This window comes from Tiliqua scincoides, chromosome 2 (assembly GCF_035046505.1).
Source record: "Tiliqua scincoides isolate rTilSci1 chromosome 2, rTilSci1.hap2, whole genome shotgun sequence".
Taxonomy (NCBI): domain Eukaryota; kingdom Metazoa; phylum Chordata; class Lepidosauria; order Squamata; family Scincidae; genus Tiliqua; species Tiliqua scincoides.
Window position 1 is genome coordinate 207,332,866 of NC_089822.1, and position 25,556 is coordinate 207,358,421.

The 25,556-nt window shown below is 45.6% G+C and overlaps 1 protein-coding gene across 1 annotated transcript in view; it reads left to right on the forward strand.

Moving 5' to 3' along the window:
* GRM2 (glutamate metabotropic receptor 2) overlaps positions 1 to 25,317 on the forward strand; it is a 48,813-nt gene extending 23,496 nt beyond the window's left edge. The window contains exons 2-5 of the mRNA XM_066613464.1: positions 1,085 to 1,922; positions 7,426 to 8,492; positions 22,759 to 22,933; positions 25,244 to 25,317. Of these exons, the coding sequence (XP_066469561.1) occupies positions 1,085 to 1,922; positions 7,426 to 8,492; positions 22,759 to 22,933; positions 25,244 to 25,317 (2,154 nt within the window). The remainder of the gene's footprint in view (positions 1 to 1,084; positions 1,923 to 7,425; positions 8,493 to 22,758; positions 22,934 to 25,243) is intronic.
* Positions 25,318 to 25,556: the final 239 nt, after the last annotated feature.

Here is a 25,556-nt window from a genome sequence, read left to right on the forward strand (position 1 = left end):
GTCGTTGCGAGTTGCATGGGTACTTCCAGCCTCTCAGATTTGTATGTTCATATTCATTTCTAACACCGTGGTGCATCAACTTCTGAAAAAAGAGCTTTAGCATCAAATGAATGATGGCAAACCAAGTGAAGCTTTGGCAAACCATTTAGTTCTGTTGGCAAACCAACAGAAACTATGATTTGCAAATCCCTGTCAATTCATGGCTTTTGATGCCCATTTGCCAGCTGATCTCAAACTAAGATCAGTTAATTCCATGGAATGGTCCAAGTAAATTTGCTGCCTGACTTGGTGCTGGACTCCACTCCCAACGTGTTTCACCCTGCCTGTTTGATTGAATACAGCTGTATAGGAATAAGCAGGCTGTGGAGGCAATGGTTAGTCCTAAAAATAAGAAACAGGAGTATCTCCACTTCTTTCTCCTCCTTGCCTACTTAAACTTCTTGCATGGTGAAGAATAAGGAGGCAAAGCAATCTTGTTTTGATCACTTGGGGGGCTAGCGATCAGAACAGAACCACCCAATTGCAGTGATTTTCAACTACTGTGCCATGGCACACTGGTGTGCCGCAGATGGTCTGCAGGTGTGTCAAGGGAAGTCTGGGAATGGTCATATATTAGTAGGGCCATTGGGGGATATGAGCCCCTAGCTAGCAGTGTGGTGTGCCTTGTCAATTATTTAAAAAAACTGATGATGTGCCTTGACAATTTTGGCACCTTCTCAGTGTGCCATGAGATGAAAATGTTGAAAATCACAGCCCTGTTGCTTCTTCTGGCTTGCATTTGCTCCAACAGTAGTGGAGGAGGAGACGGGTTGCTGTTGCCCAGATTCTCCTCCCGCTTAGTTGCATCAAGCAAGAAGAGGTTCTTGGTTCAATTGGAACCACCCCAATTGGGGTCTAGAGAGGAGAAGATTCCTTATTGGGATGTTGTCTCCTTCTCTTTCAAAGGCTAACAGGAGAACACCCGAAGCATTACTTTAATGGAAACATTTCCCAATAAGAGAAGAGTCCCCATCACTTCTGCTCCTTCTCATATTGCCATTTTTTTTGTTGCTCATCAATGCCCCCCTTCCCTCACTCCCTCCAGGTGGCCAACCTGCTGCGACTCTTCCAGATCCCCCAGATCAGCTATGCCTCCACCAGTGCCAAGCTCAGTGACAAGACTCGCTATGATTATTTTGCACGCACAGTTCCGCCAGACTTCTACCAGGCCAAGGCTATGTCAGAGATCCTACGTTTCTTCAACTGGACCTACGTCTCCACAGTGGCTTCAGAAGGTGACTATGGCGAAACAGGAATTGAAGCTTTTGAACAGCAAGCCCGGGCCCGCAACATTTGCATTGCCACCTCTGAGAAAGTGGGACGCTCCATGAACAAGAACACTTTTGACAGTGTGATCAAGGCCCTGCTGCAGAAGCCCAGTGCTAGGGTGGTGGTGCTATTCACTCGCAGTGAAGATGCTCGGGAGCTATTGGCCGCTGCTCACAGGATTAACGTGTCCTTCACCTGGGTGGCTAGTGATGGCTGGGGTGCCCTTGAGAGTGTTGTAGCTGGCAGCGAGCCAATAGCTGAAGGAGCTATCACCATTGAGTTGGCATCCTACCCAGTACAGGAGTTTGCTGTGTACTTCCGAAACCTTGACCCCTACAACAACAGCAGAAACCCCTGGTTCCGGGAATTCTGGGAACACAAATTCCAGTGCAGCTTTCACAACCATAGCTGCAGCCATCACTCCCTGAGGACAGGCACGTTTGAGCAAGAATCCAAGATCATGTTTGTCGTCAATGCAGTCTATGCGATGGCCCATGCCCTTCACAACATGCACCAAGCATTGTGTCCCAATGCCACCAAACTCTGTGACTCCATGAAGCCGGTGAATGGCAAGAAGTTCTACAAGGAATTCATGCTCAATGTGACATTTGATGGTAAGCCAAGGGTGTAGTTTGAGATGTGAAAAAAAAGGGCTTGGGGTATGATGGAGAAGACACGGTAGAGGAGGGTAGGATTGGGGCCTCAGTCAAGCCAGTTTCTGTGCTGCATTATGGCCAATTGGGAGTCTCCTGAAGAGAAACTTCTCTCAGCATTATGTTTTATTGATGACTAAAGCTTCACCTGTTGAATTTTTTTCCTATCGGGTAACTAGGCTCAGGGTTGTTGTATTCTTTTTCCCCCAATCAGATCTTCTGCTGCTTTACAGTTCTGTAAAATACAGTGAACTATAGTTCTACTAACTGCCCAATCTTATCCCCTGCCAGGTTACAGCCAACAGAGGCTGTGCTGCTTGCTAGGGGGGCGATTAGACAGCTTGCAGGAGGTATTTTTTTACTTACCCCCCCCAATAGACTGCCTGATCACCAATGAGTCTCCTTGGACCAATGCCAGCTGTACAGCTGACATAAGTCCAAGGAGAGCCGGGGGCAGGACAGGCAGAAAAATGGGGGATAAGATCTGGTGTGCCTGATTGCCGCTGGATTCATTCCCTCCCCTGACACCCCCCCGGTTCCTCCCCCAACAGTCATGTGGCTCCCTGCCTACAGCCTGCCCATGCTACCAACTTACTGATGCCTGTGGACGCCCCCACCCCCCATCGAACTGCTGCGGTGTGCTGCTCCTCTCCCCATTTGCTTTCATGCCAGAATGCTAATTCTGGCAGGGCAAGGCCCCAACCCAAGTCAAACATGTCTGCTGGTTTGACTGACTATAATTTGCCTTTCCATGTGTTCAACTTCCATGTTGGAGTGAAGATTGCATAGCTATAAGTCACACTCATTCAAAATCATGCACAGATTCTGTTGTGAAACCATGCACAGATTCTATCTATTAGATATGTGCAGCTTTCATTTACAACTGAAACCTTCACATATCCAGGGCTTTTTTTGTAATAGAACACACCAGAACAGCATTCCAGCACCTTTTTTCCCCCTTTCACTGAGGGAGGGATTCAAACCTCTGACCTCGTACTCCATCCTTGTGCTCCACCTTTTTTTTTAAACTGTGGGCTAGGGAGGGATTTGAACCTCTGACCTCATGCTTTCCAGCCCAGCACTCTCTCCATTGGGCTATAGGAAAGCCTGTAGTCAAAGTGCTCAGAACTAATATATAAGGTCTTGAGCCCAGCTGGTGGCCATCAGCGCCTCAAGTATTAGTTCCAAACACTTTGTGTCTACGAGTTCCTATGGCTCAATTGTTAAGGTGCTGGTCAGGGGTTCAAATCCCTATGAGGAAGAATTTTTTTTTTTAAGGAAGGGAGGTGCTCCATGGCTGCAAAATATGAAGGTTGGTTGCCAATTGCCAAAAGGGGGGCCAGTTGAGGCTGCAAAACTCCTCAAAGTTCAGTTTATAAATAAATAAATAAATAAATAAATAAATAAATAAATAAATAAATAAAGATTAACAAGTTGTGAGTTCCTGCACCTTTTTTTTTTTTTTTTTTTTTTAACAAAAAAAGCACTGCACTTATCTAATTCAAATGCCAGCTGTACATTATGGAAAAGGTTTCTGAGGTCCAGCAATATTCATTCCCCAGTGTTAGAGGTGTACAGAAAATACATCATCACCTTCTGCTTCCAGGACGCAGGTTGTGTCTCCAGGATGCAAGTTGTGTCTTGTTGTCTTGTGTGCTCCCTGAAGCATTTGTTGGGCCATTGTGAGATGTACAGGAAGTTGGACTAAATGGGCTTTTGGCCTGATCCAGCAGGGCTCTTCTTTTGTTCTTATACTTCCACCCTATTCTTCACACAGTGGACCCATTCTGGCATTAAGTACTTATGTGTGGTAATGTAACCAGGTTCTGGATGCTGCCACCAGTCCACTGATGTTGGGACTTTTCACCATCACCAGGCTCTTCTGTTTGGTGTGATGCATCTCTAGCAGGATTTCAAATTCTTGGAAGAAAATCTGAGTTCCTACCTGTAACTGAGCCAAGTCTTATGGTGATGTATTTTTAGTGGCTAGTTTCTCAAAAGAGTAGTGCCGGGGCTCAAACCTACTGAGAAAGCAACTCCCTGACATAGAAATTCTGTCCCTCCAATCCAGATGTGTTCGGTGGGTGTGTGAGCTGGGGTTATTCATTATGAAGGAAATGCGCTGTGTGCATGGGATGATCCAGCCACAGTCAAGTACTTTTAAGTTCCATTGATTTCAGTGGCAAAGTAAAGCATGTGATCTCTCTCACTGAAATTGGTAGGACTCTTAAGACTGCAATCCTACACACTTTCGTGGGAGTAACAGCCCAATCCTATTGTAGTGATGCACTGCCAGAACTAGTACTCTGGTGGTGGAACACACTTTCTACCCATCATAAACAGTGATCTGGAAGTGTGTGTAGCTGTACACTTCTCAACCACCACTGGAGGCAATATGGAAGCCCCATGAGTCATGGGGCAAGAGGGGGTGGTATTCAGAGTGGGCAACTTGTGCCAGATGTTATCCTCTCAGGTAACAACCGACATGCCCTCTTTGTCTCTTTGGACTTGTGTCAGCTAAAGAGCTGGTGCAGATCAGAGGAGACCCATTGCCAGTCAAGAGGCTTATGGAAGGGTAAGGGAAAATATTTTCCTTTTCCCCTTCCAAGCTTCCCAATTGCCCCATCCCTACCTTGGCATGCAGCCCAGCCCATTTTGGCAGGGAAAACCATAGGATTAGACTGTAAGTGTAATTGAATTCATTGGGGCTTATTTCTGAATAGCTAAGCATAGGTTTGCATTATCTAAATCTTAACTTGGATTGGGCCCATAATCTGGGTTAAATAAGCATACTGACTTTCTCCCATTAGCCCTCTTTATATACAGGGCTGGCTTTTGGAGTTACAAAACACTCTGCCACCCCCCCCCCCCACTCACCAGGATGAATGGCAGTGGCGAAGCACCTGGTAGCAGCCTCACCACCAACTTCAAGCCAATTGGATTCCAGGGTGGGCAGGAGGGCCACCCGGTGGCAGTGCTCCACTGACCATGCTGTCCTAGCAATGCTTTGGCATGGAAGATTCCAACAAGGTGTTGGCTGTGGTCGTGGGTGCTGTGCTTGCTGCCCCAGTGCGGTGTCCCTCCAGGTGCAGGGCCCAGTTTGGCCAAATTGCCCTAAGGCCAGTCCTGTTTCCCAGAAAAAATCAGCTGGTGCAAGACAACGAGAAGCAGGTGTTCAAGCCTTCCCCATCTACCCCTTCCGTACTTCAAATCATCTTCCTCACAGTTGCTTTTTGGGTGGGAAGTTCTGTTTTACATATTTTATTCTGAATATAGAATTTGGAGGAGGGATGGGAGAAGAACTGGAATGATGCCTGAACAAGCTGCATTTTCCCTTTGGTGTCTGTTGTTTATTACTTTACATGAATACAAATTTCAGCTTTAAAGGCTTCAGTGTCAGGATTGCAGTGTGTTGGGGGAAAAATATAAAATCTAATTAATAAATACAAGAATTCTGATTAATGAAAGATGTTGTGATCCATTCACAGGACAACAACAAAGCCCAATTTCTGTGAATACATTGCTATGAATGATTCTCACAGCCCAAATCGGAGTTAAATTGCATTTTAGATTAGGAAGGCTAGGAAATATGATGAAATAAACTGGCATTTAATAAGTACCATACACCCCTGACTCAGTGAATGCAACCTCCATGTGCAAGCTGGATAATATGAGATCAGGCTTATTAGATCTCTCTCTCTCTCTCTCTCTCTCTCTCTCTCTCTCTCTCCAGCAATTGTTGGTGCAAGTCACAGTTGTCTAGGGACACAGTCTTCACTCCCTTCCCAATCCATAGCAGATTAGCACTATGAGAGGGTTCAAAGTAAAACTCCTTACAGAGCTCCTCTACCTTTGGAAAGGGTACACAGAGGCAATTTGGGAGCTCCCACATCCTATGTCCTTGGTCCCAACTTACCAGTGATCACTGCTGGGAAGCTCTTGTTGTGCAAATCTGTGGGGAGAAGCATTGTGGAAAAGTTCTCAGACCACTGTAATTCCACTTAGGGCAGCTTCACACTTTACATGACAATGACAATTACATGACAATCAGATTTGCCAAGGATATGCAAGTAAAACATGTATATGCAAGCTTAAACACCCATATGCAAATGCCTGAGAGCATTATGCTTTGTGGAAATATCAAAACTGAAAATAAAAATGACAGACCAGAAAATGTGAAAACATTAAACATAAGGCATAAGGAAACAAAAGATTATATCATTTACAACTGAAATTATATGCTAAACAAAAACCAAATACTATCTGAGGCTTTGATTTTTTTCAAAAATGTTCTGATTTGAATTTTAGCAATTTAAAAAGTTATTGTTATTATTAATAAGAATTTTTATATACAGTATTATTTTCAGCCCCTTTTTGCCCAGTCCCCAGGTGTACACATTTGGTCCCTGTTGAGTATATGCAACATTGGGCAGAAATGGCTTGACTAAAAATTGTTCACAAATTTATTTACATAGCAAAATTACAGCCCAATCCTATCCATGTCTACTCAGAAGTCAGTCCCATTTGAGTCAATGGGGCTTACTCCCAGGAAAGTGTGGATAGGATTGGGCTGTCCATCAGTAAGTGGTTCCCTGTCCCCAAAGAGCTCACAGTCTGACAAGAGGTGGAGAAAAGTCACCTGTAACAGCCTCTGAAAAAGATACCATGGTGGGGTGAAGAGGAACAGGTGTCTCTTTAAAAGGTGTCTCTTTGCCTAGTTGACAGGGGACAAATAACCATCACTTTAAAACCATTACACTCTAATGAAATTACATTTTCTGCCCAAATATTAATTCTTCTAAAGAATCCTATTGGGCTTCTCTGCTGCGGGAATGCTAGTGACAGTGAACCTTCCTTATGGCTGTCATAAAAGCCACTCAAGCAGCACATGAAGCTGTTTACAGCCAGAGCACCAGCAGAGGGCCTGCAGAAGCCCACAGTATGCTGGAGGATGGAGGAACAGCTGCCACCACCAATGGTGGCAAGGGGTGTAATGGGGCAGGGGTAGAACAGGTAGGGCAGGAAGCATGTTGGGAAGTGGGAGGGGGCGGCACCTGGTGTGGGCAACTTGCATGGGATGCTATCCCCTTCTGTGCCTCCCGACATGCCCCCTTTATCTCCTCTGATATGCACCAGCTAACAAGCTGGCAAAGGTCCAAAGAGACCCATTGGTCCTTTACCTCTCCCAAGCCTCCCAGTCTGTCACCCCTGCAGGATGCTGCACAAGCCTTTTTGGTGTGGTTGCATTGGTCGGGGAGGAAGGATAGCATTGAGCTGTTAGTATTTGTCAATGCTAGTAGATAAAGGCAGATACATTTCAAAACACAGTATGTCATAGTAAATTCCTTTGTACACGTACCCTGGATGTGTGCAGAGCTGGATTCAAGTCAGTGTGGACATCCAGTTTTGTAACCATGTAGTTGTTTTTTTTAAACAAATGGGATTTTCTTACTCCATTTCACAGCTCCATTTCGGCCCTCATTGGACACCAAAAGCACTGTTCGGTTTGACCGCTGTGGGGACGGAATTGGCCGTTACAATATCTTCAACTACCATAGAGCCAATGGGAGGTATCGCTACCAGAAAGTGGGCTACTGGGCAGAAGGGCTAATCCTAAACACCAGCCTCATTCCATGGGTGAAGACCTCCATTCCTGTTTCCCAGTGCAGTGATCCTTGCAAGAAGAATGAAATGAAGAGCATGCAGCCAGGGGACATGTGCTGTTGGATATGCATTCCATGCCAGCCTTTTGAATATCTGCTGGATGAGTTCACTTGCAGGGACTGTGGTCTTGGATACTGGCCCAACGAGACATTAAATGGGTGCTATGAACTGCCCCAAGAGTACATCCGCTGGAAGGATGTCTGGGCTATCGGACCAGTCACTATTTCTTGCTTGGGGTTCATCTCCACCCTGTTTGTTTTTGGGGTCTTTGTTAAGAATAATGACACTCCCATTGTGAAGGCCTCTGGCCGTGAGCTATGCTACATCCTGCTCACTGGAGTGTTGATGTGCTACAGCATGACATTCATCTTCATCGCCAAGCCCTCCACTGCGGTTTGCACCTTGCGGCGGCTGGGGCTGGGTACTTCCTTTGCTGTCTGCTACTCTGCCCTCTTGACCAAGACAAACCGTATTGCTCGGATCTTCAGTGGGGTAAAGGAGGGTGTGCAGCGCCCACGGTTCATCAGCCCTACTTCCCAAGTGGTCATCTGCATGGCTCTAATTTCTTGCCAGCTGATTATCGTTGTTATCTGGCTCATGGTAGAGACTCCTGGCACACGAAAGGAGACCGAGTCTGACAAAAGGTACATTGTCACCCTCAAGTGCAACAACCGAGACTCAAGTATGCTGATTTCACTCACCTACAATGTCCTCTTGATCGTCTTGTGTACTGTCTATGCCTTCAAGACCAGGAAATGTCCTGAAAACTTCAACGAGGCCAAGTTCATTGGTTTCACCATGTATACCACATGCATCATCTGGCTGGCCTTCCTGCCCATCTTCTATGTCACCTCCAGCGACTACCGGGTAAGTCATCTTGTGTTGTGTGTGAGGCCACAATCTAATCTATGGCAGACTAGATTCTGGGTTAACCAATACTTATCCTGTTGGGTGACAATCATGGAAATAAGGATGGGTACAAATTCATTAGGAAATACCGTGAGCATCTCAGAGTTCATTTTGTTGCATTCCTTGTAGGCACTCACATGAAGGCCTGGGAAAAATGGGGGGAGCATTTCTGGGTAATCGTCTTTCATCAACTGGGAGGAAAAGATATTTTTAAAATGGAAAAAAAAAAAATTTTCCTCCAGGTCTTCAAATTGGTAAATTGAACTGCAGTTATTAAAAAGCCATGACGTTTCACATCTGGTTTAAGTGTTTCAGAAATGAAGAAGGACCTGTAGTAGGAAAGGAAAGCCAAACATGAACAGCCAAAGCCAGCCAAAAAATAATGTAGACAAGTTCTCACCATTTAGTGTGATTAGTTATTCTGTGACTCGCCAGCCTCACCCTTCTGTTCCTTTTCCTGACCACTCCCAATGGGAAGTTTAATCCTATGAACAGTTACCTGAAGTTAAGCCCCATTCAATAATGTGACTTACTTCTTCCTAATAAATATGCAGTGGATCAGACTGCATGTTCTTCCTATTCTGTTATCCCTACATTAGTGCCAAGCACTGCATCTCCTCCCCCAGGTACCAGCAGTAGGAGCAGCAGCTCCTCCTTCCCTCCCCAGCAGTAAATGGGGGGAAACCTGTGGTGACTGACTGGTACTGGTGGATTCAGGGGGTTCACCAGTGATTCAACCTAACCAACCCCTGATTTCTACCCTCATGCCTTATCATCCTAATCTGCAGAACAGCTTGCTTGTTTAGTTCATGCACTATTAGGCAATTGTCATTACATCCAAACTGAAGCTACTGGTTGATCCACCTGCGCTCTGGTCCTGGAAGCACATTCATCTTGGCCTTTTCATGGTAATAATTCAATAAAAGTCTTCCACCAGCTCATGTCCTTCTGCACATCCCCTCATCTATTTCAGTCCTGGTTCTCGCTCCATAGACAAGCACTGAATATGGGAACATTCGGAGTGTGTGACCAGGATATGCACTGGCATGGGGCAGTTGCGAGCTGGCACACTCCCACTCCTCTCCTCTCTGTGTTCAGTAAGCATGGGGTGGTACCTTCTGAAAAGGAATGTTATGTCCCTGAAACAGAAGAGGATTCTTAAGAGGAGTTGTTTGGAGACTATTTGGATCCTTTTGTTATAGGCTGGTGGAAATGCTCTTAGAACTCATTTCATGCAATACAGGCATGCCCCCTTATCCACAGGGGATCTGTTCTGGAACCCCCCATGGATATGAGCGAACACTCATCCCTGTGATCCCGGGGGCCACCCCCCCCCTAGAGTCAAGCGGAGCTCTGTTTCCCTCGCCTCCAACGGGGCCTCTGAGCTCAGCAGAGACAGAGGATGACCGTCTCTGGCCTCTGCGAGCTCTGAGGTGAAAAAAATCACAATTCTGGTTTCACTGAAGTTGAAGGGGTTTTTTTTTTTTTTTGCCTCAGAGCTCAGTCTGAGCTTGGCAAAGGCCAGGGACAGACATCCCCAGTCTCTGCTAAACTCAGAGGCCCCTCTGAAGAGCTCCCCTTGACTCTGGAGGGGGTGCATGTGGGTGCACATGCGCTAGGGGGGCACAGACCCAATCCATGGATAAGTGAATCCACGGATACAGGATTCGCAGATATGGGGGCCCTGTATTTTTTTTAACGAGGGGAAAATTAGTAGAAGTTGCAATTTTTAGCTATTTGGGTATGTGTTAGTTTTGTGAACACTCAATTTTGTTTCTGTATCATCATGTCCTGAAAAATCTTTGTCAAGTAGGTCAGAAAAAATAGGATGAGTCAAAATTTGGACACGTGTTGAATCTCTTCCAAAAATTTTTCCTAAGCACCAGAGTCCACTGGAGGACATTCTTGTCCAGATAGTTTTGTGAATGAGTTTTAGGCAGTGTTGGCCCATCCGTAAGGCCTACTGAAGCAGTGACCTCAGGCAACAGATTGGTGGGGGCCACTCATTTCCGTTTACCTACTTATCTCTTTCTGTTTGCCTACTTGCTTCTCCTTCTCCTTCCACTCCCTGGATTGGAGGAGGAAGAGAGGGATAGAGAAGAATTGTGGAGAGGAGGAGAGTGCTGAGCTAGAACTTTGGAGAGTGGGGGCACAAAGGTTACATGAGCGAATAAGGGGGAATGGATTTGGCAAGGCTCAGAATTCAGGAGGTCTTGGGCTGGCCCTGTTTCTAGGCATCAAGAACATACTCTGAAAACTGAATCAGTTTGAATTCTTTTTTAGGGGAGGAGTCATATGGGGCAGGGTCAAGAATCACCTATTTTTGTTAACACACTTCCATTGTAATGAAGATATGATTCCGCTGTTTGGAGAGTGTGGGGCTCACTTTTTCTTATTTTGAGTTGTGCAGCTGTTTTATACAAAACCTTACAGATTTGGTCAAAAATAGCAGAATCTCATCATTTTCAAAAGTCATGGGAGACTGTGCTTTGCTGACAATAACACAAATTATTATCTGCAATTGAGTAATTAGCAGTCAGGCAATAATTATGCCCTGGACCATAAGGGAATCTCAAAAATAAGCCTTTCTAGGCATTACCTCCCGCAACCTCCAATCTCACTGGGCCTTACTAAAGCCACAGTTATATTTTGAGAACAATGCAATTGCTTCTCTAGAGAAACAGCAGCGCCCGGTGGCCAGTAGAGAGTTGTGCAGACCTTTCAGGTGTTCCAGCATCTTGAGTTTTGAAGCAGAAAATAGTATATTGTTAATCTTGGAAGCATAGCTGTCCCGTCCATGAAGAGAATAATGCTGTTTGTGTTGGAGGGGCAGCAAACGGAACTACCTCCCTTTAATCTGCCGTGGACAGACTCAACCTCCTCAATTGCCCCTTCTTCTGCACGGACTCTTAAATGCAGCAGAAAATGTGGATATGTCTCAAGGTGGAGGAAGGGGCAAGGTGAGAAGATGGGGCAGATTGCTGTGCTCTGAGATTGGAAACACAGCAAACTCCCTCCTTCTTCTGCATTTGAGACTTGAGTTCTAGGACAAACTGTGCTTTACAAAGAAAACATAAGTTTTCTTTTTTCTCACCTAGGAGTGGGGGATGCCTGCAATGGAATGAAATCACAGTGGGGCCGAAGGGGGGGGGGTTAACACTTTGTGTGGAACCTCAGCTAGCACTTCTCTTGTCAGGAGCTCACTGCACAACCCGGGGCTTCCTCTGCGAGCCCAAGGAGGATTCTGCTCACAAAGGAAGGAAGCTTCCATTCTCTCACTGAGATCTGAAAGGCAGAAGCATGAGTCAGGCATGACACCTTTGTGCCCACCTTGATTCCCATCCTGATAGTGTGCATTCCCTCAACTGAAAGCCAATGGCAGCTTTTTTCCCATCTAACATAGCACACAGTGTGTGATTGGAATAGCCACGTGGGCAAAGTGTTAAAGCCCCTCTCCCCATCCTCTTGCTGTGGCTTCACCCCAATTTGTACTCCTTCAAGCATCATTTAAGGGACAGGAAAGAAAAGTTGGGCCAGAGTCAGACTAATATGTTCTTCATAATATGTAGTTTAGCCCTTATAATGGGTTGGAATCCAAGGTGGCAGAAGGGCTTTAGCATTCTCAGAAGATTCGTTTTGACCTTCAGGAAACAAGCTCAATTAGGGGAGAAAACAGAAAAGCCCTAAATCCTGTGTTTGCAGAAAAACTCTTGTCAAAGTATTTAATTCTCTGCTTGAGGATTTTGATAGTTTCTTGTTGTAGTGGCGGATGTGAGGTTTCATTTTTCTTTGTTTAAAACTCTGTTTTCATTGTGCCATGCATTACATTAAAGAACCCAATCTTCAAAAAATGCCTCTGTCTGATGTTTTGTTACATAGAGTCATTTTCTGGCACATTCCAGTAGGATGATCTTGGCAACCAGCTGGTACCCGTGGCTGAGAAAGGTCTCAACACTTTAAGTACTGCTGAAGCCTCAGCTGCCTTTAAGAGATGCAGCAAAAAAGAGTTTTAAACACAGAAAAAATAACCCAGTGCCACGACACACTCCCTATTTCATGTAGAAGTACTCTTGTAGCGACAGAGCTACCCCAAGTGTCACTTCGGATCCAGTCCATTAAGTGATAGAACATTTAGCTTGAATACTGTAATTCCATATAAAATGGTGTTCTGTATAAAATTCCTTTATTGGTCAAGCAATTCTTGCAATTGTGAACTTGAAGGGTTTGTTCTGTCCTTTGAATTTATGCCTGCTGTTCCTTACATTTGTGGTTCAAATCAGGATTTGAGCCTTGTCTCCCCAGTCATAGTCTGAATACTCACTAATTACTATACTCCTAGGTTCTAGATTCAGGAGAGATGAAACTCTCATGATCCTAGTATTTATCTTCTGAAGGTGAAAACTGAGGAAATGGCTCCTACTCCCACCTGGCTCAACAGTTGGCTTTGGGGAAGACGGTTGTGCATGAAATATGGATCATGATTCTTGAGTTATCTGTTTGGCATGTGGATGGGGGGTTGTAATGCTTTCGTATAACTCCCCTTCCTATACACACTGTTCTCATGCAACACCACAATTGGAAATGGGAGAAGAAGTAACTTTAAAAAGGGCTATGTAACATAGAGTTTTACTGTGACAGTTACTCATTTTGCCTATATCATCAGTATAAATCCTGTCAGTCTGCTTGGTTTGTGGGTTTAGGGCATACAGAATTGACACGCCCAGCATCCAAACTGATCTCCATCTGATTGCTCCCTAAAAGGGATCAGTGGTTTAATACACCCCATGACAACAACAACCACTTTTTCTGGGTCCCCAGTAGATACTTTGAACTGGAACCAGTGGCAATCTTGTCCCAGAGAAATTTCAGTTAAGTGCACTTGACATTTGGGGGAGGATCGGAGCGGCTTTAATAGAGCGCTGTGAAAAACTTTGGTAATATAATAAACTTTGCCGCTGTAGAAATTTGTTAGTGTTGCTTTCTGATTTTTTAAGGATAGTCAAGTGTGTACAGTTTAGAAATCAGGCTGCAAAGCTTCCATTGAAGCCATTGGAAATGAGGGATTTTGCCTGTATGAGTTGTGGGAGCTTGGTGGCCCAATCCTATCATGGAATGGACTGGCACACAGAGAGCTTCATGACAGTGGAACACAGTTTCACTGTTGTAAAATGGCTTCCGGCAGTGTGCTGCTGCACCCGTCATCAGCACTGAAGGCCTGCCACTATACCTACAAAAGTAGGTACTATAGTGGTGGGGGCAGAACAAAGCAGGGAGGAGTGGAACGGGAGAGTGGAGGGGGTGGGCCGAGTGAGGGATCAGCAGCACTCACATGTGCTGGTATCCTAACCATGTCTGTTTCCCTTTCCACCTCCATTACATGCCTTGGATTTACACCTGCTAAACAGCCAGTGTCGATCCAAGGAGTCCCATGGCAGCAGTTGAGGCTTTCCCTGGGGTAAGCGAGCAAACGTTCACTTTCCCCAGGAGACCTTTCTAATCGATCTCCCTCCCACAGATACAGGGGTTGGGTTGTAAGTTTGTAATTTGATTTAGCTGACGGAGAAATTCTGCTCTGCGGTTATCGTCTAATGTGTGGAGTGACAGTTTCCTCTGTGCCCTCAGCTCCCAGGACTACTTTAGAAGTCAGTACTAAATAAACTACAAAGCTATTAAATTGTGCTAGGCTTTTCCCCCCTCCGTGACTGCTCACTAAGATTCCAGCCCAGCACACAAGCATGTGAGCAACAGCCTCGATACACACTGTGGGATTGCTGCAAGGTTGGTATACTACAGACTATCCCACTTGGACTTCTCAGTCTGGATAGCTGTACATGTATTGATGAAAGCCTCCTTTTGTCTGCCTCCAGCAATGTAGGACCTTTGTTTTCCCCGCATAAGATGATATGGAAACTGTGGGTTGAATCCAAAGAAAGTCAGTCATGACTGAACACAGTTGAAACAGAGACACGGCTGCAGTTTTAATGGGACATAGTTGTGGCTAACGTTATTAGATAGAACCCGCTGTATACTACCCATGTATGTTGCGCCAACCACTATCTAATGTTCTGAAACCAGAATTATGCTAGGAGCAAAAGGCTAAAAAGTCCTAAATATTTATGTGCAAAGGTGTTAATATGGCAGGATGGTTACAAGCAAGGAAGCATCGTGGGCCACAGTAATGATACCAGAAGCCAGAATAGATGGGCTCTTGGCCTGATCCAGCAGGGCTCTTCTTGAGATAAGCAAAAGAATGGATGGGTAACAGGTCAAGGAGTGATAAAACAGCAGGCATATAAATATGCTATTGCTTTCTGTCCTTTAATTCCAAAGGTATTGAGAACCACTGTCCTAGGAAGCTTAAATGGTCACAAGAAGATGTGAGTCATTGCTGCGGATGATGCTGGTGCCATCCTTGGCCGTCGTGCCATAGGATCATTAGCTGTCTGAGTCTAACCTTCAGTTTCAGTGGTTTTGCCTTCTTCTCAGGGTGAGGGGCCCGAATCAAGTGGGCATACAGTGATTTCTACTTGGCCTGAAGGTTTTGTCTTCATTTGATTTCTTCCCCCCCCCCCCACCCCAATGTGTATCAAACTTCACTGAGGTCTCTGGGTACAACAAGGCTCTTCCCTGACCAGCCCGTGATACCCTTTGTCCCCAATGGGTACAGCTAGGCTCGATGCCTGTCCTTCCAGGTTCTATCCACAAATCTTGGTTCCCAGACTTTGCCCCTGAGCCTCAGGAGACCTGACCATCCTATTTGCCACACTGGAATTCACCTCTAGAGGTCTAGTTCCCTGCATTCTGGGTCTCATTGTGTTCTCTCTCTGGGCTCTCAAGACAGCCTCGGTTTATCTCTCAGGCTCTTAGATCAGGTTATTTATTGTCTTTGGCAAGAGTTCAGATTTCAAGCCTTTTCTTTATTTCACATAATCTGAATTCTTTTTTACCTCTCCCCCAGCTGGTCTCAAGCCACTTGGCTGCCTGAGGGCCCAATCCTTAGCAGTGCGTGCTGACACACACTATTGCAAATGTATCCTTTGCAGGAGTTCGCCTGGAACAGTGCCGGTGGGAGGCCGGTGATCCGCCACTAGGCGCTCCTTGCAAAGTGCCTGATGGCGGAGATGTAAGATGGGGCAGGCGGAGGCATGACGGGGAGGGGGTGGGACAGGAAGGGGTGGGACCAGCGAAGCTTAGCTCTACCAGATCCAGAGCCCCATGTCAGGCCGCTTGGCCCAACATGGGACTCCTTGATTCTGTGTCAGCTGAAGAGCCACCGCAGAAAAGAGTAGCCCCATTGCGGGGCTACTTCCCTTACCTAGGGGAAGGGGACAAAAGTCCACTTCCCCTGAGGAGCCACTGGTGGCTGCCCGGCATGCTTAGGATGCTGCAGCATCCCTGTAGCATCCCCAATCCTCAGGATTGGGCTGTCAATCACTGCTCTCCTTTTCTGTACGTTGCAATCTACAAACTTCATTGAATTGGCAAGTAGATGCTATATTGAGGACTCAGAGAGATTTTGCCTGGCTGGATGGTGAGTCTTGTACCATTTGATCTTCAGGTCAGACTGTGAGAGTTTGTTGCTTGTATTCTGTCAGACCTAAATCATCATCCAAGTAAGATATGGGCAAAAGTTTTTCAAACGGTCAATGACACTCAAAGGCTCCGGCAGGCAATATCTAATGATGGGATGCTGAGCCTGGCTAGATCATTGGAATGCATGTGATCACATGAAGCTAAGAAGATTGACCTCAGGTGGCCTAATTAGTGGAGTAGTGCCAAGTTAGACCTGCTGAGAGAGTTTGATTTCAGGAAACTTAAAACAAAGTCTAGTTTTACATTATTTGAGAACTTGCGAACACCCTCTGGAGTCCATGGTTATATGGAAAGCAAAACTCTTTTACCTTGTCCTCTTCCTCTCAGGATTTGAGCATTTTCCAGTTTAATAAACTCTGCTTATCTGTATACAAGCAGATTTGGCACAGGGCAGTGCAATGCACTTTTTCGCATGCGACCAGCAAATAATATACATATGCCGTACACAGGTATAGATGTCTGGAAAATCTTCAATGTAATAAGGGATTTTTTTTTTCAAGATTACAGATTCAACCTAGAACAGAGCAAGGGCTAATGTCTTAGAGCCCAAACCTATGCATGTCTACTCAGAAATAAATCCCATTGTAGACAATGAGGCTTACTCCCAGGTAAGTGTGGACAGGATTGTGGCCGTAACCAACAGCACAACCTTCATTTCTTCTCCTGTTCAAACTGTAGGTAGCCTTTGGAAGAACACCAATCAAGATGGTTCTAACTTGGCGATACGGTTTATCATTCCTCTTCCAGGTGTTCTAAGAGTTTCTCCCTCCTCTTGTTTCCTCTTTACTGTCAGCTGTGTTGTGCTGTATCTTTTTGCAGAAAAAGCACCTCTGAGACTAGTCAGGCTTATGCTTAACATTCAGACAGTCCAATTCTAATTAACCCCCTGTGCGGCAATGCAGCGGTGCCAACAGAGCTTCTGCTCTATCCTGGGTAAGGGAATATTTGTTCTCTTGCCCTGCAGTATTCCCCAGCAACCACCATGGGTCAATTCGGACCTCCACCAGCTCTATAACTGGCGCAAGTCTGCATTGACCCAGGAAGATGGATCAGGCTCAGGAAGGGGGTTAGGATTTGGCAGGTGCTGCTGCTGAAAGCTGCCCCCTTCCCAGGCCTGATCCACCCTCCTTGCCTCCTCAATCTGCTCTGCCCTGTTTCATCCCCTCCCTGCCTTGCTTCTGACACCTGTGCAGGCTTGCTTGCTCTGGTGGGCATACACTACCTGCTGTTGGGCCGACCCAGCCACTCATCACTTGTGGCGGTGGCCAGGCTGTGTGCACTGATGCTATTGCATTTGTGACAGCTGTAAAGGGGATTAAGCTGCCAGAATGTTCCAGAAGCAAAAAGGCCCCTTAGGATTGGGCCCAAAGATGCTTATCTTGTTTGGGAATGTGAGCCTGGGGTTAAAGCTGGTGAGATGTTCTTCGCTATTTCATCAATGTGGATGTCACCAAGCATAGGAGATACCTTGTTTGCAAGGTTTGATCTTGACCTTGAACCTGGTCCTTTTGCAGTCCTGGCAGCTGGCTGTAAAGTTTTGACCTACTTGCTCAGCAAATCCTTTATGATTTTGGGGGTGGCACTCTAGTTCCTGATATCCCCATTGCAGATTCTCAATATGCTGGGCTTAGAAAGGAAATAGTGGAAACAGTGTCATCTTCCATTCCTCTCTCTTTTGGTGACCAACTAATGAGTTTTCCCAGGCATGAAACCCAAATGAAAGTGTCCTTGCATCACACTACTGCCTGGTCTTGGAAGGTTTAGATTCATGGAAAGGAGGAGGAAAGAGGTTTCATTAGAGTTTGGCTAGAGGAACATATCAATGCCACTTTAAGCCTTGTGTCACAGAAGACTTACCATTTTAAAGCTGATTTTATAGCACTTCTAGAACTAAAATTATCTCTGGATACACCGAGTGACTGGCAGTCCAATCCTATGCTTGTTTACTCAGAAGCAAGTTCCATTGTAGCCAATGGGGCTTACTCCCCAGAATGTGTGCATAGGACTGCAGCCTAAGGGTTCAATCCTATCCAACTTTTCAGGGTTGATGCAGCTGCAACGCAGCCCTCAGATAAGGAAATCAATGATAGGATTGGGTCCTAAGAGCTATTTGTTACATTTTCTGCTAGGCTTACAGCTATTATATGTTCTGATATATATCAGTGAATACTGATATATTAACTGCATGTCCGTTGGAAATGGCACACATGCATTGAAAGCACTACTTTTCACAGAAAAATACATCAGAGAGGGGATCTGATTTTCTCTCATATATTTTCCTGGGAAGCTGTCAATTTAAATGTGCCCACACCATTTGGTGACACTAGGTGCATACAGATCAGCTCTGAAAGGGTCTCCTGTGGAAGCAGCTCCTTCCTGGGTTAACAGAAGCTGAGATTGTGCATTGATGCAAGAGGGTCACGATATTGGACTTTGTGGAATTACTTCATTGTAGGGTGCTCAGATTCCCAAGCAAGGATGACCCTGACTAGCAAGCCCCCTATTTATTTTCTGCTACCCCATTTGCCCCACTAGATTTGATCACATTTTATTCAGATTATATAGAGCATCACTACTCTTAATAGTGGATTTTGCTGTTCCTTTACTACTCCAAATTAATTCTCCTGAAGACATCCGTGTTCCCAAGGTTTCCAGTGGTTTGAGGGAGATACAAAGCAAAAGGTGAAGCTGTTTTATTGGGTCAACTAATATTCAAAACACTGTATCTGCACATTTGAGTTGTGGAGGATGTTTCTTCAGATGTTGGTTTCTGAAAAAAATAAAAAATTCAGCATTACAATGTAAGGATGTACATTTCTGAACTAGATGCGCACTTAGCAGCTGAATGTCCTTCAGTGGAGCTAGAGGGCTAAGAAGGCATTCTATTGATTAGATCAGGGGTGTCCAAAGTTTTTGGCAGGAGGGCCACATCATCTCTCTGACACTGTGTCGGGGGCCGGGGAAAAATGCATTAATTTACATTTAAAATTTGAATAAATTTACATATGTTTACATAAATTAATATATTAAAGAAGAACTTATAGGAATTAATGAAGGTCTTGCAATAGCTCACGGCCTATAAAAGGCCTTGCACAAAGCAAGGTTGTCCTTTCCTTTGCTGCTGCTACTGCATCACAGACGTGAAACCATAAGCAGTGGAAGGAGCGCTCATTGCACAGCTCACGCGAGTGGTCAAACAGTTGCCCTCACGCTGAGAGCAGTTGCATTGAGCCAGTGTGGGCTCCAACAAATCTCTGGAGGGCCAGAGACTCATTGGAGACTGGGGGCTCCTTGAGGGCCGCATTGAGAGGCCTCGAGGGCCGCAAGAGGCCCCAGGCCCAGGGTTTGGGCACCCCTGGATTAGATTACTAGCTTGGTCTGGAGAGGTCTTACTGCATAAGTCCTAGAATAGAAGCAAGGTAGTAAGAGGTTTCCAACAAGTGGACAAAAAACTTAGTCCTATGGCATCAGTAAAATGTAATCACTATGAGAGCTGCATTTAGCAGGGATGTGCAGAGTGGGGGCAGCAAGAGAGGCAGAATCGCCACAGCCTAACCTGGTGATTGGGCACACGTCCTGCCTGCTTGCACCTGAGTAAGCAGGGAGAACACAGGCAAGACCACCAAGTTAGGTTGTGGCAATTTTCAGACGACGCTCTTGGGGTGGTTCAGCCTTACCTACTGCCCCCACACTGCATAGCCCAGGCATTTAGGGATGCTCTACACTCTACAACAATCCTGAATTTATGGCATGGCACCAACACTGAAGGACTCATGAGAGCACTAAGAGGAGAGCAAGGAGTCACCTGGTGCCTTCATTTTTTGTCCAGAGACCGGCTTTTTTCTTTCCATCCACTCATTCTTGGTAAATGTATTACCAAACTATATTAATACTTCAGTCTGTGGGAAAAGCCTTTTTAAAAATAAAAATAAAAATAAATAAAAACCATTGGTCTGTATATTCATGAAGTCAGCTGGCTCCTGGCAGTTACTGAGTCTTCATTGTAATAATTTCCACTTCATATTTCTCTCCTCTTGCATTAAATCCATTTGCATGCCGTGGGAGTTGACTTCTAACCATATGTAGAATGCACTGACTGAGAGCAAACAGTGCAAAAATAAGTGTATTAATTTTCTATTATGATATGGGTATTTCCTTGGTAATTTAAAACTCAGGGACACTCTGCGCCCCAGACACATTCCACACATGATGGAAATCAATGTGCTAGTTATCGTCTCCTCTAACCGCCCACTACTTTTGCAGCTTTCTACATTTCTTTTGGCAGCCCATAAAAGATGTATAATCAGCTGTTCTCTAATACTGTAATTTTCCAATACTGACTGTGTTGCCTCTCGAACCTTGAATTCAGACTGCACAGGAGTGTTGATGACTTGATCAACATTAATAATGAAAACATGACAGTTCACAAGTGGGGTAGGGTGGCAATAGTGGTTTCGAATGAATGGATTGCACTGACCCTCTCTCTTGTCCTCCATCACTGCTTGGTTCACCACCCATCCATGACCTCAAAGGGGCCTGTTAGAAACAAGGTGCAAATTGAGGGTCCAAAGTGGGAGCTCCCTAAAAATGTCCAACTGATCTGAATACATGTTGTTCTCATTACTTTCCTCCATTCCCCCCAACACACAGCTAGACAGTAGAGGCATTTGATGGAACTAGGAATTCTTTATGTTGAATTGTTGGAGTTCATAGTCTGTAATCCTACCTGTACTTAGGGTTTCCAACCTTCCAGGAATGGCCTGGAGTCTGCCAGTGACATGTGGTGAGTTCCAACAATGGGGAAGGCATCCTGCACAGAGTTTGGTGATGCAGAAGTATGACATGCCACAGCCCAGAGCATGTCCACAGTCAGGGAATTAGAGGGCAGGTCCTCTCCTGGATTGAGACCTGGTTGAAGACCAGGAAACAGAAAATGGGTGTCAATGGGCAATTTTCACAATGGAGAGAGGTGAAAAGCGGTGTGCCCCAAGGATCTGTCCTAGGACCGGCGCTTTTCAGCCTCTTCATAAATGACCTGGAGACAGGGTTGAGCAGTGAAGTGGCTAAGTTTGCAGACGACACCAAACTTTTCCGAGTGGTGAAGACCAGAAGTGATTGTGAGGAGTTCCAGAAGGATCTCTCCAAACTGGCAGAATGGGCAGCAAAATGGCAGATGCGTTTCAATGTCAGTAAGTGTAAAGTCATGCACATTGGGGCAAAAAATCAAAACTTCACATATAGGCTGATGGGTTCTGAGCTGTCTGTGACAGATCAGGAGAAAGATCTTGAGGGGGGTGGACAGGTCGATGAAAGTGTCGACTCAATGTGCAGCAGCAGTAAAGAAGGCCAATTCTATGCTTGGGATCATTAGAAAAGGTATTGAAAACAAAACGGCTAATATTATAATGCCGTTGTACAAAACTATGGTAAGGCCACACCTGGAGTATTGTGTCCAGTTCTGGTCACCACATCTCAAAAAGGACATAGTGGAAATGGAAAAGGTGCAACAGAGGGCAACTAAGATCATTGCTGGGCTGGGGCACCTTCCTTATGAGGAAAGGCTACGGTGTTTGGGCCTCTTCAGCCTAGAAAAGAGACGCCTGAGGGGGGACATGATTGAGGCATACAAAATTATGCAGAGGATGGACAGAGTGGATAGAGAGATGCTCTTTACACCCTCACATAACACCAGAACCAGGGGACATCCACTAAAATTGAGTGTTGGGAGCATTAGGACAGACAAAAGAAAATATTTCTTTACTCAATGTGTGGTTGGTCTGTGGAACTCCTTGCCACAGGATGTGGTGACGGCATCTGGCCTGGACACCTTTAAAAGGGAATTGGGCAAGTTTCTGGAGGAAAAATCCATTGTGGGTTACATGCCATGATGTGTATGTGCAACCTCCTGATTTTAGAAATGGGCTATGTCAGAATGCCAGATGCAAGGGAGGGCACCAGGATGAGGTCTCTTGTTATCTGGTGTGCTCCCTGAGGCATTTGGTGGGCCGCTGTGAGATACAGGAAGCTGGACTAGATGGGCCTATGGCCTGATCCAGTGGGGCTGTTCTTATGTTTTTATGACATCACTGCCAAACTTTGGGGTCACTAAGCTTCCCCATGCGTGATTGCTGGGAAGGCTGCGCTTTTGCTGTTTCAGTTAAGTCTCTATATAGGAAGAGACTAGTTGAGGCAGGTGAGAGCTCATTCTCCTCAGCAATCACACAACCACTCAGAAATTGGGCAGAGTGTATGTGCACTCACAGGGGAGGCTGAGGTTTGGGGTAGGATAGATGAGGCTCTGCCTGCCTAGCCTCTCCTGGAATCACTATAGTCTCCAAGTGATTACTAAAAGCAATCTTGGAGATTGCTTTTACAGAGCCTCTTTGCCCTGCTGTTCTTCTCATGGGAGAAAAAATATCCAAGAATAGTTTCAGTCAGAGTGGGCAACCCTGACGCTACATGGCCATGGAAGCTCAAGCTTTTTTCCCTTTAGGACAGCAGCTACTTGGCCCTTTGCCAGCTGGAAATATGACCTACACTTGGTTGGTTAGCATTTGGGTACACACGTTTCACTTTCTGTCCTTACCTTTCAGGGGCTGCATTGATGACCTCGTTTCCCTCTTCCCCCTAGGTTCAGACCACCACTATGTGCATCTCAGTTAGCCTCAGTGGCACAGTGGTCCTCGGTTGCCTCTTTACTCCCAAGCTGCATATCATCCTCTTCCAGCCTCAGAAGAATGTGGCCAGTCATCGTGTCGCCACTAATCGTTTTAGTGTGACTGCTGCTGGCTCCAGCCATTCACATGGTGAGTGATGGAGGATCCCTTGAAGCACTGCATCCATTGCAACTCAGTTGGCAGCTAAAGCATCCTTCACCCACTTGTTAAAGAGTTTGTCTACAGTACAAATTTGCTGAGGGCATGTGCCGAGGTGAAGGAAATTTAACCAGTAGTCAATTTAATCTGCTTTGTCTGATTTAGGAAAAACACCTGGAATTGCTGTATACACAGCTAGGCATTGTTTCCAAATTGCAGTGTTCTGAAAAGGGTAAATGGTTCCTGATAAAAATTTAAATCCAAAAATAAGTGGGAAATCAACACCAGAGTTAGCTTTGTTTCTTTGTCATTATAGTGCAGCGATTTTCAGCCTTTGCCATCTCATGGCACACTGTCAAGGCACACCATCAGGTTTTTGATAATTGCCAGTGCTGCCAATGGGGGGCTCACATTCCCATTGGCCCTACTAATAAACGACTTTCCCCCAAATTCCTGTGGCACACCTGTGAACCACTCGCGGCACACCAATGTGCCATGGCACAGTCGACAATGGCTGTTATACTGCATGAGTCTCCAAACCCCAGACCAGGGACCAAATCCAGCCCACAGGAAGATTTGAGGCAGCCTGCAGCATGTAGTGGGGAAGCTTGACTGTTCTGGCCCTCAGCAACCTGCTTACAGGCCAGGAACACAGAGCTTTGTGTGGGGAGATGCTTCTGCTCAAGAGGCTTCCCCAAAGTTTGCCCCAGAAGGCCGAGAGAGAGAGAGTATGTAGGGAGAAGGAGGGGGGCAAACACAAGAGTAACTATTGCCTGATTGGAGACCCATTCTAGATCAATAACTTTTCTTGATATAAAGTCTGCACAATATAAATTGTGCACCATTAGTATGAACAATGGTGTGGCCAGTGGCATTACTCGGGTTTGAATCACCCAGTGTGGGATATCAGCGCATCTCTCCCCATGCAGTGGGCAGGGCAACACCCCAGGTGGTGGGCGTGCTGTTATACCATCACTCCGCCCCCACTGGTTTTTTGGCTGTACCTTTTGCTAGAACAAAGATAGAACACATTCTGCATGAAATTACGCATTGATTGATATAACATGATGGTATTATTCCTCGAAACTGTGATTTTGGTCACTAATGGTGTGACACACACTCCCCCCTGGGTCTCAACTTACGAATACCTTATTGCAGCAGTTCTCAAACTTTTAGCACTGGGACCCACTTTTTAGAATGACCATCTGTCCAAGACCCACCAGAAGTGATGTCCTGGTAGAAGTGACATCATCAGGCAAATTAAAATAAATAAGTATAAATAATTAAAGTAAAACTAATAATTAAATAAGCAGAAACCAGCCCTGTTCCACCAAGTGAATTTCCTCTGCAACCTGCCTGCAATAACCCCCCCCCCCCCCAAAATCAGTAAGGTTTTCAGCCCTACCCAGTGCCCAGTTCAATTTAAGAACTTCTGTTTAAAACAGATCATTGTCAGGATCCACCTGGCTTTGCAAGTCTCAAAAAAATTCACCTTATCAACTGAAGCCTGTTTTGATCCTTTTTAGTGGGGGGGGGGGGCTGCCTTCTGGAGCACTTGTTTAGCTGCAGGTGCATAGGATCAGGACCATTCTGGTAGCCTTGCACTCTCCTTCACCTGATCTTCCACACCAGCCAAGGCACATTTGCTTACTTGCAAGTAAACGTGACCATGAGGCTTAGTTTGACTTTCCATAGGGCTCAATACATTCATCTTCTTGGAGGGAGGGACTACCTTCTCAAGTGTTTTTGGGGGCTGCATTCATTGCATCAGGACCATTCTGGTGTAGTTGGATTCCTCTCAGCCTGCCCTTTCCGATGGACTATGACAAGGTCACCTACTCACAAGTAAACACGCTCACTTTCACTTTACATAGGGATCCATGCATTTTTTGTTCTCCAGTTTTTTGGCCATGAAACTTTTGATAGAAAGGAGATATTTCACTCTGGTTTTTTGCATTGCATTCCACTCAAATTTCCGCATCCAATGGTATATAATATATTGGGGTTACTCCTAACCTCTGCAATTTTAGCGTGTCACCCCCCAGTGCACATCACACAGTGCGGCCCGCACCCCCCTAGTGACACCACTGTGTGTGGCAATTCTAGATGTTTTGGTGGTAGTTGTCTGTTATACTACAGCATAGGGCGATTTGTTGACCACACTGGTATGACATACGTTAGTCTTCGGTATTAGGTGAAATGTGTGGTGGTACTTTACAAATGAAAATACTTGGGGCAGGGATTGTTGAGGCTGTTGTTCTTTAAAAGCTTGTTCCCTCCCTCCCACTTTCTGTCCTACAGGGTCATCATCTCAATACGTCCCAACGGTGTGCAATGGCCGTGAAGTAGTGGACTCCACAACATCATCCTTGTGAACACCCCATGTTCTCCGTCAGTGAGTGTTTGCTGCCTCAGTGCTCACTCCCTATGAACATATGCCTTTTTCTTTCCTAGTGGGCCTTTTGTTCCTTTCCTTTGAAACTGCACCCCAACCCCACTCATTGGACAAGGAGAGGAAATAGCTGCATGAAAACAGAGACCAAACATTTCCCTCCCCAAAGTCCAACAGCAGCTCAAAAGCGGAAAAACTTTGGGACAATTGGGAGATTTGTGA